This window comes from Manis pentadactyla, chromosome 11 (genome assembly GCF_030020395.1).
Source record: "Manis pentadactyla isolate mManPen7 chromosome 11, mManPen7.hap1, whole genome shotgun sequence".
Classification (NCBI taxonomy): Eukaryota; Metazoa; Chordata; class Mammalia; order Pholidota; family Manidae; genus Manis; species Manis pentadactyla.
In genome coordinates, this window is record NC_080029.1 from 112,109,326 (window position 1) to 112,122,866 (window position 13,541).

The window sequence follows — 13,541 nt, forward strand, 5'->3', positions numbered from 1 at the left end:
AGCAATTTTTCACCCCTAGGAAAACCTTCAAAAGCTCTCCCTCCTGTCCTGTTACAGAAGATGAGACCCCAGAGATTTAACAACCAAATGCCATGTGTGGATCCTGATTGGAACAAAACTATAACAGGATACCCTTGAGAAAGTGGGACATGTGAATACAGAATGTATATCTACATTATATTAAGGAATAAATCTTGATCTTGGTGTGACAATGGCTCAGCAGTAACATTAAAAAGAAAGTCCTTATCAGAGATTTATGCTGAAGAATTTATGAGTTAAATAAATCTACAGTTGCTTTAAAATACTCCAGAAAAAGTAGGAGTGGAAATGAATGAGAAGGACTGGCCATAACTTACTTGCTGTTGAAGTTGGGCAATGGGTACACGGAATTCACTACACCGTTCTCCATATTTTGGGTAGATTTTGAAATTTTCCCACAATGAAAAGCTAAAAGCAAAACTCTTGCTCATTTTAATCTTTGAAATCTCCTTCTCTTTAATCTCCATTTCACACGTCTAGGTTCCTGACCCCAATATGGCCTCATCCCCATCCCTCCAAACTGGGCACCTTCTCCACGAGGCTACAGCTTGGGGGCAGTGCTGGTGGGGAGATCTTCATGAGAATGTGTTTGCCCTCTGCTGCCCCTCTTACCCTTGCTCAATCAGAATTTGCCTCTCTCCTATTTTCTGGAATACCAGGTACCTCTATTTTATCACTCACTACAGCCTTTCCCATCTCCCAGTTGGCTGGGCCCCATCTGTCCCAGACCCTGAGTCTCTTATCTGTCACATCCCTTCACAGATAGAGCACAACGAGTGTTTGTTCAACTGAACTAGCCCCTTCTGCTGCTCAAATAGACCCGCTGCTGGGTGTCCTCTCCAAGGCAAAAAATCTTTTCCACAGGCCGAGAGTTTCATAGACAAAGGAGAAAAGGCCACTCAGTTCCACAGACATTTCCTGAGGCCCACTGCGGGGGTGCTATCCCGCCACACAGCCACTTCCCACATAGGCCAACTGAACTGCATGCTTGTGAGGTGGGGAGCGTGCATCCTCATAATCATCTGCAGGGAAGAGTGGGCTGTGTGGGGAGAGGGTTCATGGGGGAGAGTCTGGCTTCTCCTGTCATTATTACTCTGTCCCATCCCTTCCCTGCCAGCCTCCGGCCTCTGCAGAATCATCAATGACCATGTCATCTCCACCCTTCCCAGAACAAAGCTGAGTAACCCGTGCCATGTGCATCTGCCTCAGAGCAGGGACAGGCTGCTGCCTTCCCTGGGCACTGACCCTCCAGCTTCCTCAGGAATCATTATTCAGGAAGATGTCACACACTCACTCTCCTGTCCTCAACAGCCTAGGATGGTGTTTGCACAGAGCACAGCGTGGTGAAGGAAAAACCCACCGAGATGGCTGATAGGCCTGCCCCCAGGGCAGTGCCCCAGGCCTTCCTCCCTCCCTTAGGCACCAGTGAAACATTCCACTCCTGACACCCCATCCTGCCGGCAGCCCGGCCCTGCTCTCGGCACTGCTGTTGGAATGCCTGCTGTGGGCATGTGGGAGGCGTTAGGCAGGTCCTCTGGCTGGGGGTTCCGCAGGCCACTTGGCCCCCCTCGGCATCAGGTTCTGACGCCAAAGGGTGATGCGGTGCTGATCAGCCAGATGACAGAGGAAGGTCACAGTCACCTCTGATCTCCCTAAAACACTTGGGGGCATTTGTCAGTTCACCTTGATTTGGCTTTGAAAGTTCTCAGTGTAGAAAAGGGTCTGTTTATAAAACATCTAAATGACACATAGTTACTAATGACTGGACATGAACACGGATTCCACTACTGTGAGAAAAAGCACCTACAGCTCTGGGGCTGATTAGCTGGGTGATTTTTAGACAAGTCCTTCCTGTAAAATGCTATAAAATGAAGGTGTCCAGTGGTTCACCTTTGAGGCTGATGCTACGGTTGTAAAATAAACACTTCTCCCTCCTTTTTTCCAGTCTCGCTAATTCAAATCAACATCAACATCAGTATCTCACTCCTTTATTGCATTTTATTTTGACCTCCACAAGAAAGTTTGCCCTGAGTTGCTCACCTGGGGGCTTCCTTTCCGTAGGAAGCCTGGCTGTATGAGGTCAAGGCCTGTTGACATAGCCAAACGGACCTTTAGTATTTACAGTGTCTTGTGCCAATGAGTACATCATGTCCCATGATGAGCCAGGTAGGTTCTTGGAGAAATCATAGATGGGTCATTGGTACCAATTCCCCCAGGCAGGCACAGGAAATAGGGTTGTGCCATCTTCCATTGATTCCAAAACGCACATCTGGGGATCTCTGAAATCAGAGCTTCTCTCCTGATTGATGGCATCATACCATTACTGTAGGTCTAAAGTGAAGGCAGGTGTTCCAAGAGATGACCCCAGTGCTTCTGCCAGTCATCAGGGGCCACCCAGCCTCAGACTGACATCAGATTCTCTGCTTGAGGCTCTATTGGATCGCACTGACTGGGCACATTTGAAAAGCAGAGCTGCATGGGGCTCCTGTGCTCAGGGGACGCCCTTCCTGCCCTCCACCTAGTGTCAAGGCCGAGATGCACAAGTTCCCTTGCTTTCCCTCTCTGCACGCTGGCTTTAGTTCTCCCTTTCCCACTCAGCGAGGGTGTCTCAGCTTCTCAGGGGGCTGGGAGGTCTCCTATTGCATTTCCCATCTTGGGGCTTTTCTTCTTTCTTCTTTGGTACATAAAACATTGATGCATCTTACATTTGGTGAAACTGCAGCATCTTATACTTGATGAAAATGTTTCTGTTACAAATACTGTATGTGAAATTTGAAATGGTCAGCAGTCTAATAGAAAACAAGGTAGGATTTTGAAGAAATAGTTTCATGAGATCAGAATCTCATGTTTTGTTCTAAACCACTTCCTGTCCGTGCTGCTTGCTGGGCATTTCCCCCATCACAGTTCCCCGTGGCTCTTGGGATAAAGGCAGAGCTCTTTAATATGGTAAAGCCAGGCCGGTCCTGCCTCCTTTCCAGCCATATCTCCACCCTGCCCTTATTCTCTTCCTCCCAGCTTTTTTCTGTCTGTGTGATTTCAGCCTCCCATGCCCCCATCCACCACAGAGCCCTGGCATGATGGCTCTGTCACAACACTTCTTTCTCCCTGGTGTGCTTAGCTGATCTCACCTCCAGCGTCACCACCTCAGGGACACTTTGCCTGACTAGATCAGCCCCCCACCGTAGGTTCATGCAGCGCTGCATGCTTCCCTTTCATAGCATTTCCCAGCTGCAATTCTATACTTATGGAATGTCCTTGATTAATGTTGGAATCCTTCACTGGACTGTGAACTCTGTGAAGGCAGGAAATGTGCCTGTTTTTATTCAACACCCAGTGCCAAGCCAGGTGCCTGGCAGTTGGCAAGTGCTGAAATATTATTTGTGAATGGATGGACGGGTGATTCTGGTTATACCTGCCCCACAAGTAGAGAGTAAACTCCTGGAGCCTGGGGTAGTTACGGAAAGAAGAAAGAGCAATAGACGTATCATCAGAAGGTCTCAAGTCTTGTCACTATTGTGACCTTGGGAAAATCACTTCCTCTCTGTTTCCTCATCTCCAATGGGGAATAACATTTACCCCGTCTATCTGCTGAGGGTTTCAGCGAGCTCTGAAACAATAAAATCGGTTTCTTCACCCCCAAGCTTCTAGCACAGCACTGCCCATACTCCATGCTCTGCCTACATGGGCTGGCTGGCTGGCCCTTCCTCTAGGAAAAGGGAGATGAGATCACAGAGTCCTTGAGGAGCTGTACTCAAAGCTTGGGATCAAGAAGTGACGACTGATCTTTATGCTTCTCAGTCTTAATAACCACCATCTTCAAAAACTCTCATGGAGTTTCACAGACCTTTCAGGGCCCAATGCCCAAGTACATAGTAAAGGAACCTTCTCCTTGAGTCTTTCGGTCTTTATTGCCAATGCACAGTTGGAACCCTTAGCCAGAATAGGGGAAAGCTGGGAAAGGGTGAGACGCTGCCCATCCCTCTTGCTCTGTAGGCTTGATCTTCAGACAGGAACAGGGCTGGGTAGGGACAATGAACTGCTCCTCCTTCTAGGACACACTTCCTGGGACAGTCATTGGAAGGTTTGAGGCAATCCACCCATACCCGACAGAATACATGAAGTTGCTTCTGTACCTCTGGGATCTGAATTTTAAGGTGGATATTGATAGTGAAGCCTCACTATTTCTTCCCATATACAATCGTCTTAGAGTTGGGCATCCTGAGGTTCTGATTTATCTATATCAAGTAGCTATGAATGGCCCTAAATAAGTCATTGCCTCTTCTGAGTCAATTTCTTCATTAGATGGAAATACTAGTAACAACAATAATAATGCCACCCACCTTCCTGCCTCACCGAGTTCTTTTAAGGATCAAAGACATAAATGTTTTGTAAGTGGAAAGTCAATGCAAATGAAAGGCAGTATTTTCTCTGTGCATATTAAATCCCTTCTTCAGCAGCTGTAAAGCACCAGGCTGACTTAACTGTTAACCCTAGTTAACTCAATATTACCCAAATTCTGCCACCTATAAGGCATGTAGATGGGAAGTGAGATGTGAACAAATCCATTAGCACAAATCAATTACCAAGCATCTCTCAGGCGCAGCCGTCCTCTCGCTGGAGAAGGGTATTCTGAGGGGTATTCATTCTCAATTGTTTTTAACAGCTTGGCTGCCCGGCCAGCCCCTCTCCCGGAAAGCCAGTTGGTGAGAGGAGGTGCAGAATAAGTAACCAGCTGGCACCTCTGGGCTTCTGGATTCTGTGAAGGGGCTGGAAGACTATGCTACAGACGCACACCCCTGAAGGATAATTCTAGCCGATCCAGGGCAGTAGGGAACATGCTTCTGCAAACCACCCAGGATGTATTACTGACTAGATTCTGGGCTCAGTGCTTCAAGCTGGCCAAGACTTCCTTGCTGCATGACCCGTTGAACAGCTCCACTAGGGACTCGCTGCCCTCTGGGTGGATCACGGAGCCCAGGCCATCTGTGCTCCCACTCTCCAGCTGGAAGCTGCCCACCAGTTCCTGGATCCACTGTAGGTCTACTGAGAGCTCCTGTCTCAGAGCTTCAAACTGCACCTGCAGATGGTCCAATTTCCTGGCCACACTTCCAAGGCTGGACCCTGTGGCCTGGAGGTCCTGTCGCAGGAGCTTCTTCAAGGACTCCACTTTGCGGAACTCGTACTTGAGCTGGGACAGGTGGTGCCGGGTGTTCTCGCTCTCCTCTCGGTACCAAGCCTCCTTCTCACTGTAGATGGAGACCAGGGCCTCCACATCATCCTGGATGGTGTCCTGGGCCACCGCCAGGGCACGGCATCCCTGGTCCACCTGAGCCATGTCCTCAACCACACGTGCAAAACGCTCAAAATTGACATAGGTGTTGTTGGGAGGCATGCTTGAGTGGCATTTGAGGGTGTACTCTCTCAGGCGCTTCGTCTTCAGCTGGGCAGGCTCTGTCTTCCGCTGTTCTGGGGCCCTGACTTCTCCTTTGGACTGGTGGGTGTTTAGACAGAACAGTCAGAATTAATTTGATGACTGATCCGAAGGGCAGTCCGAAGTGCAGGCAGAAGGCACGCGAGCAGACTCTTTGGCATTCGCTGCATGCACCAGGCCACAGGGAGGATCCGAGTGGGATAAGCACTCTCACAGACAATAAGGCGGGCTGAGTTTGGGGTGCTCCCTGCATGCTCACTGCAGGGCCATTAGAGAGCATCTCCGCACGCATAGCATTTAGGGGTGCTCACACAGACAAGCAACCTGTAGCCAGGACTCGGCAGGCACCCACTCGAGGGCAGGAGCACACAAGGCCACAGCCAGCAGAGGACAGCTGATGGGTATCTCTCTTCCAGGGCCAGCAGGCTCCCTGGGCCTCAGTAACACTTGGCACCTGAGCAGCCAGGCAGCAAGAGGGACTCCCCAGCTCTGGACCCACCTGAAACCTGGAGGGCCCTTGGCCTTCCCCAGCCTTCAATAGCAAATGAACCCAACCTTCTCCCTAGTACTCCCACCCTCCCTGATATCCATCTTCTGCAGGCCTCTGCCCCTTCTCATCTGCAGCTCTGGTCATCCTTGCCAGCCTCTCATTTAATAATTCAGGTGGATGGGAAGCCTGGTGACATCCCTGGGAGTGCACATCTTGTCAGACAGCAGAGCTGGGGCCAGAATCCTGGTCCCCTGACTCCCACCCTGCCACCGTGCTCTTCACTAGCATTTGACTATACTGTGATTGGACTGCAAGACCCCGGAGAAACCAGCAGCTGGAAGCCCAGTTATAAGGCAGGTTAGGCAGGGAGTCACCTTTGTGCCTCCCCCTCCCCGGAGGAATGGAATTGCCCTAAGAGAGTGGCTGCCTCTCTTCCACACCAGGCCTCTATCTTGGAGCCCCATTGAGGTGTCTGGGTGCCTGAGGAAGCTGGGGGACTGTCTGAGCATCATCCTTTACTCAGAGCCCTAAAAGTCACAAAGAAGGAGGCTGGTTACAAAGTTGAGCTTTTTAATTGTCATCAACTTCCCTCTACAGCTGATTTCTGCTTTGTGAATGACGGTGATATGTCCTCTAACAGAGAACACTTTGTAAGATGGCCCCAAAGAGAAAGGTTTTCAACTGAGGCTTGTGAGGGTTTCAATTCATAAGTCACCTAAACCCATGGAATATAAACTTATAAGCCCATTTGAACAAGCCCAGACCCTTCAGAGCCCCCAGGGGTTAGCGTTTTAAGCAAAGGCCATTCTGTGGGCCCTCTGCACCTGGCCGCCCCCGCCGGCTCTGGCGACAGAGCAGGGCCCTGCCTGCGCACGGGAACTCATCACATGCCCTTACCATGATCCAGGGGTGTCTGAGGGCCTCTTGGATTGTGAGCCGTTTCCTGTAATGAGGATCAGAAAACACTGATGACCCATGTGGACAGAAGCTGAGACCAGCAGTCTTCATTCTTACTCTTCTGAGACCTGCATTGATGGCACTGCCATCAAACCAGGAAAAGGCGGGGATGCAGAGGTAGATGGGGAACTGGCTGAATTCCCTGTACTCCCAAGAAAGTAGTCCAGGCAGCCCCTTGGTAGAGAGACATTTCATAAGCCCTCATTTTCGGCCCCGAAGTTGAAGGGCGTAATGTTGCACCAGAGGACAGTCCAGTCACAGAACTCTTTTGAGCTGCCAGCTCTCCATCGCTAAGCCTTTGGTCTCTGTTTCTCTGTTTGCCTCCCAGGTAACCTTCCCTGCCCTACCCTGCTCTGTGCCCAGGGAGGGTAATTCTACCTAGCATTGCCCTTAAATAGGGAAACCAGGCTCTGCACTTTAGAGTTCCCCCACTCTGACTCTTTGAAGTCTTGGGACCAAGAGGACATGGCCTTCTAGAATCAGGCCTTACCCTGCACCGTCTAGGCCAGGCTCTGGGCACCCAGCACCCTGTAAGTCCCTGCTCATCTCCTGATTTGACCCCACAGCTGCAAGAGCTCACCCTGGGCCCTGAAGAAAGGTTAGAATTAGCATGTCTCCTATTCTTCCACATACCAACCCGTCTGAGCCAGACTCCCTGATTTCATCTGAATTGGCTTGAAAACTCTGCCACATTCGTTTTCAATGCTAGTTCCAGGTGCCTTTGCTAGTTCCAGAATGCACAGACAATGAGCTCTAGAGAAACCCAGGCTGACTTCTACACACGCACACATGCATGCTCAGGTGTGTGCACACACTCACACACACACACACACACACACACACACACACACACAAACACATAGTTGTTTGCATTCAGCAGGCAAAGAAAGCAGAAAGATGTGAACAAACAAGATGAATGCCAAGTCTTGGCCAGTCCACACTTCTCAGCACCTGCTCAGATTTGACCACAGTGGTGCAGATGATAGCCCGTGGCAAAGCAGGGACAGGCTGACACATCTTTGGGAAAGACAACAAGGAGGTGAGCATCGGTACCTGATAATCCTGTGCCCTTCTCTGTCCTCTTACCGAGTCTCTTTAACCAGAAGTTTCCGAATGAAGTCCTTGGCCAGCTCACTGGTCTGGCTGAAGAATTCCTCGTCAAAGTCATAACTCACTGCTGTGATATTTGCCAGCGTTTCCTGCTTCGTGTCTCCCAGGAAAGGGGACGCTCCACTTAGGCTGAGCACACAAGAGGGAACATGTGACCGTAGGAAAGTAGATCAGGGTGGGAGTAGGGGACTCAGGGAACCCCATTACATGGGGATGGGAGGCTCCCAGAAACCAGGCAGCAGCCTTTTCAACCGAGTCCAATTCAATACACTTTATGGAACTCCTACTAAGCTCTTGACAGAGAGAAACTGCGCATTCAAGGGACTTGAGAAAGGAAGGGAGAGAAACAGAGTCCTGGCTCTTTATAGTCCCCAGCAGAACAAAGCACAATCTAATAGAAGGCCAGGCCTGGGGATGCACAGGACGGAGGGTCCCAGTGCAGGCTGCATGGGAGAGTTGACGTTTGACATCTGCTGTGTCTTGAAGAATGAAGAGGTTGTCAGCAGTCAGAGGAGATGGAAGTCCTTCTAGGCTAAGGGAGCAGCTTGAGCAAAGCCTGAGAGGTGTGGAAATAGATGTGTCATTAGGGGCTGGAGCGTGTGTAAGGTTCCCCTGCAGGGTCTGTCAAGGATGTGCCATTCAGACAGTGACTCCTGAACCAACTCTCTCATGACTCATATTCCAGTTGTGTATGGGATACATCTACCAGATGTGCCATGGTCTCAGAAGTCACCCAAACTCCCTTCATGAGCTTCTGCTTTGACTTATGATGTCACTTCACAGATGTACCCAAACTAGAAATGCAGGGGTCACCTCTGACTCTTCCTTCCATTCCCTCATAGGAAGTTTGTAACAGGAAGTTTGTAAGTCCTATTTTTCTGATGAGAGAAACAGGCCCAGAGGTTCATTAAGTATTTGCCCAAGGCCACATAGGTGGAAAGTGCTAGATCCATTTTACATGGAGCTATGCAGGAAATCTTTGCGTAAGCAACTTGAGGCTTCCGGGACAGGAAAGACAGACTCTGGGGGAAGGAGGAGAGGGAATGTGAGAGGTGGGGAAGGAAAGGAGAAAGGAGAGAAAGAACAAGCAGTATCAGGGCAGCCCGGTGGCTTGAGGGCTAACCTGAGGCTTCTGAGTGAAGCCCACCTTCTGGCAGGAAGCCTCAGCCGGGGTGGATGCGGGGCCCTAGCAGTGATGAGGCACAGGCTGTGCAGAATGGGGGGCTGCCGGCTGCTCTCCCGGGTTCCTGCTCAGCCTCAGCCCCAGCTCAAATGCATGAAGTGGAGCTAAGAGCACGCCGCCTCAAGTTAGCTGTGTGGATGTTGCAACTGGCTCACAGTAAATGAGTGAATCAGTAAAATCAGTGAGTCTCAGGCTGTCTGCCTGCCCTCTTCCCCTTCCTCCCGGTTTCCCTAGGCCTCAGCTGAGTGCTGGGACTGGGGGTACTCACAGGATGTAGGTGATGACGCCAATGCTCCTGTGAAACAGAGAACAGGCGAGTCAGGGCTGTTCCGGCTCTAAGCCGAGGCCAGCAGGGGCTCCCCACACAGTTCTCAGGGGAAGCGGTCACGTGCCCCTCTACAGCAGCCTCTGGATGCCACCTCAAGCCCCGTGCCCCTCTCCATCCCACTGTCAGCAGCAGCCTGGGACACGTTTGGAGTCCTCAAGGTCTGGACATTGAGCCCAAAGACCCAAGTTCAAGACAGACTTCTGTACTTGCAGGCTGGGACTGGGACAAGTCCCTCATCACCTCTGAACCTCTTCCTCCTCATAAGATAAGGATAACCACCTCCCAAGACTGCTGCGAGGCTTTCAAAACCAGGTAATCAAGGTGCTCAGTCAACTATAAAGCACTGTTCAAACCAGAGGTCCCATCTGTGCTGGGAATCGGTCAAAGCGGTATCCCCCCAGGGCTCCCTGGTTGACTGGCCAACGAGCTATTGTTACTTTACCTTTGTTACGGCTGTGGCAGGCCTCAGGGGCCAGCCTGCAGCTCTAGCCTCCCCTCTCTTCTCCTTCTCCACCTTGGCTGGTTCTAACTGGCCCCAGGGCCAGGCCTAGTTGTCTCCAGCTGCCCAGAGAGGGTCCAGCACACCTGGCGCAGCCAGAGGCTCTGAAAGGTGTGTGTGGGGAAAAGGGTTTTCGTGGTCAAGGGCGGGGGGCGGGGTCAGCCGAAGCCGGGGTCTGAGGCCTTCTGTCCTTGGAAGGATCCCTAAACAACTTACCACATGTCAGCCTCCAGTCCCAGGGGCTCATAATTCACAATTTCTGGAGCTGAAAGAGACCATACTGGGGGATCAGCAGGAGTATGAAAATGAGAAGAGACGGCTATTGAGAATTTTAGGGAGTTTGGTGCCAAATATCTCTATCCTGAATCCCCACTAAGGAAAATCAAAGCAGCAGGTAGAGATAATCTGGGTCTAAGCATTTTGAGGAAGTAAACTGCCTGTTACCCTGGTAGAAACCTTTTACAAAGAGGCCTTCATAGTAAGGAAGAGGAGCACCCGGAAAAGGAAGAGGAGGATGGGGGAGGAAGATGCAGAACGGGGAAGTGGGGCTCCAAGGTCTGCATTAGAACTGTGCGAGCCAGCTGGGTCAGTGCTGGGAGGTGATGGAGGAGAAAAGAAGGCAGAGGGGGAAGGAATCCGCGTGCCTCCGAGGCTGGTCTGAAAAGGGGCGCCTCCCACCTAAGGGGCTTGAGGACATTCTGGGGGCCACTGAGGTGATGAGCCTGACATGCCTGCGGGGCACCCAAAGGAAGACGTGCAGGAGGAAGCTGGGTGTCGGGGAGCAGGCAAGAGCCATCCAACTTGGAGTCATCATACAGGTGGGAGCAGGAGCCACGTGAATGATGTGGTGACCGGGGAAGGGTGTGGAGTCTAGGAAAGAAGACTACCAGGAGAAGAGGACCAAATGCTGCCCAGAGATCAAACAGGCACTGAAAAGTGAGTGTGGGAAGTGGAGATAAGACTCTTTTAAAAAGTTTGGTGAAGAAATGGAGGAGAAAGAGAGGACGTAGCTAGAGAAGGGAGGACGGAGCCAGTTTAGCCATGATGGGAAAAGGTGGACAGCGGGGAAGGCTGTTTGTTCATCTAGAACAATATCAAAACACTGCAGCTATAGGGTTTATCCACTACCCCACCATCCCACCATCTCGCCTCTTCCTGCTTCCGGAGACAGGGAACCACTATCCTGGTTTTGCTTATTTTTCTGCTTCATAAAAATGATGTCATACGGCATGTGATCTTCTGTCCCTTGACTTTCCCCCCTACTCAACATTACACTTCTAGCATTCATCAAGGGTTCATCCATGGTCTTTCATGTTCTTGCTCTGCAATAGTCCACTGTGTGGATACATGCCACCCTTTAGTCATTCTCCTCCCAGTGATCATTTGGATTGTCCCCACTTCTTTTATTACTGGAACAATATTGCCATGAGCTTTTTTGTACAAGTCTTCTGACACACATGTGAAAGACTTCTGTAAGACAGTGATATTGAAAGTGTGGTCTGCAAATAATCTGCAGGCCGTCAGGCCCAGACAAGAGAAGTACAGAAATTGGGACTAAGTATTTAAAGACTCATAGCAATTTGACACTGCTGTGACATTCAGACGGTGATAATTTTTCTAGGAATTTATTTTCCTTGCATATTACTGACAAAGCAGTCCCAGAAAGATTGGAGATTTTTTTTTTCAAAGTCTTTCACCATACTTTGAAAACCACAACTCAGCTTCCAGAGCTAATCTGCTAGATATACATATATGCTCATTTCTGTCCTCTGTACTTTTGTTGTCCATTTGCTTCTGTTCTTTGCTTCTTTCTTGTTCTTTCAAATAGTGTTTTTGTTAGTTTTCTGATTGTCTTTCCCCCAACTTATATTTTTGTAATAGTTACCCTTGAGATTTTACTACAGCTATCTAACAAATTCTAACAAAATCAACATTTTGACCCTCCTGTAACAATACAAAAACCCTACAACACTCATTTCAAGTGCTGTGTCCTATCTGACATTATGTTCTTCAATTTTTAGCTCTGTCCCTTTTTTTAACCGCACAATTAAAGCTTCATCATTATTATCATTATTTTAAACCAAAACTGTCCCTATTTGCCTATGTGTGCTGATTTCTTTGCTTTTATTGCTTCTTGTACTGAGACTTCATTTTCCTTAATTCAGAGTATCTTTTAGAACTTTCATTTATAAAGCTCTGTTGGTGGTTGTTTTATTGTTTTGTCTTTTTTGTTTTTCTTGTATGTTTTTATTGTTGAATTTTGCTTTTTTTGCCTGAATCTTTTACCCTCATTCTTGAAATATAATTTTCCTGGATACACAATTCTGGGTTTTTAATTTTCCCTGGGCTTTTTGAAGATATAATTCTACTAGACACTGGCTTCCATTGCTATTTTGAAAAGTATGTTGTCAGTCTAATTATTGGTGTTGTTTGTTTTAGGTTATCTGTTTTTCTCTCTGGCTGCTTTTAAGATTTTCTCTTTGTCTTTGGTATTCTGGAGTTTATAATGTGTCTAGGTATGGACTTATTTTTATTTTTTTCTGCTGATATACATTTTACTTTCTATATCTGGGATGTTTTTATATCAGTTCTGAACATTCTCAGCCATTCTCTTCTAATACTGTTCCTGTATCATGTCTATTCTCTCTTGCAGGATTCCACATAGACCTATGTTAGGCTTTCTCCTTTTTACCCTCTTTTGCTTATCCTCTTTCATATTTCTTTGTATTTCTAACTCTGTGGCACTCCAGCTAAATTTTTTCAACTCAGTCCTCCAGTTCTTCATTTCTCTCCTCAGCTAGGTGTAATCTGCTGTTTTATCCATTCACTGAGTTTTACATTTCTATAAGCATATATACTGAATTTCTTAAAGTTCTATCTGGTTCTCTTTAGAATTTGCCTACTCATTTTTGACAGTCTTTTGTTGCTTCCTCATTCTTGCGATTCTACCTTTTATTTCTATGTGCATTCCATTTATTTCATAGTCAATACCCAATAATTTCAGTATCTTATGTCCTTGAATATCTAAACCTTGCTAGTATCTGACTGAAATGCTGCTATGTACACTTGCCTTTAGGAAAGATCCTCTTATTGAATTTTCTTGCCATTCACAGCTCCAGATTTAGTTTATTTCACTGGCTTTTGGGGGTGGGACAGGTGATACTGAAGAAGTTACTACCCTTAAAACTTTCTCTTATTTCTTATGAATCCAGAATTGCACTAAAAATATTTTTCTCAAGAATCATTTTGGAGTGGGAGGGCTTTTGGAAGACTGGGTCCACCGCACCCCTGGAAGCTGACAATAACTTTTTATCCTGGTTTTCTGGTTGAAGTGTCAAAGGAATGTTAAGAGTAGGGAAAGAGGTTATCACCTATTTTTCAGAAAGTTATTATAATTTGGGGAGATACTTAGAAAATATACCCCCTATATCTGTAAGGTACAAATAAAACCAGTTCTGGGCTAGAACTGGATCATATGGCTCCCAAGACTCAACTGTGCATTGC

At 48.3% G+C, this 13,541-nt stretch overlaps 1 protein-coding gene across 2 annotated transcripts in view; it reads right to left on the reverse strand.

The window, feature by feature from the left end:
• DAPK2 (death associated protein kinase 2) overlaps positions 1-13,541 on the reverse strand; it is a 110,810-nt gene that overhangs the window by 7,297 nt on the left and 89,972 nt on the right. Inside the window, exons 6-10 of one of the 2 annotated variants that reach the window (XM_036892072.2) lie at positions 10,254-10,302; positions 9,479-9,505; positions 8,004-8,156; positions 6,858-6,903; positions 2,012-5,530 (exon numbers count right to left, since the gene is read on the reverse strand). In XM_036892072.2, coding sequence (XP_036747967.2) covers positions 4,922-5,530; positions 6,858-6,903; positions 8,004-8,156; positions 9,479-9,505; positions 10,254-10,302 — 884 coding nt within the window. In that variant the 3' untranslated portion in view covers positions 2,012-4,921. Of the gene's footprint in view, positions 1-2,011; positions 5,531-6,857; positions 6,904-8,003; positions 8,157-9,478; positions 9,506-10,253; positions 10,303-13,541 lie in introns of those variants that run through there. The other variant, XM_036892073.2, reaches the window with a different exon arrangement.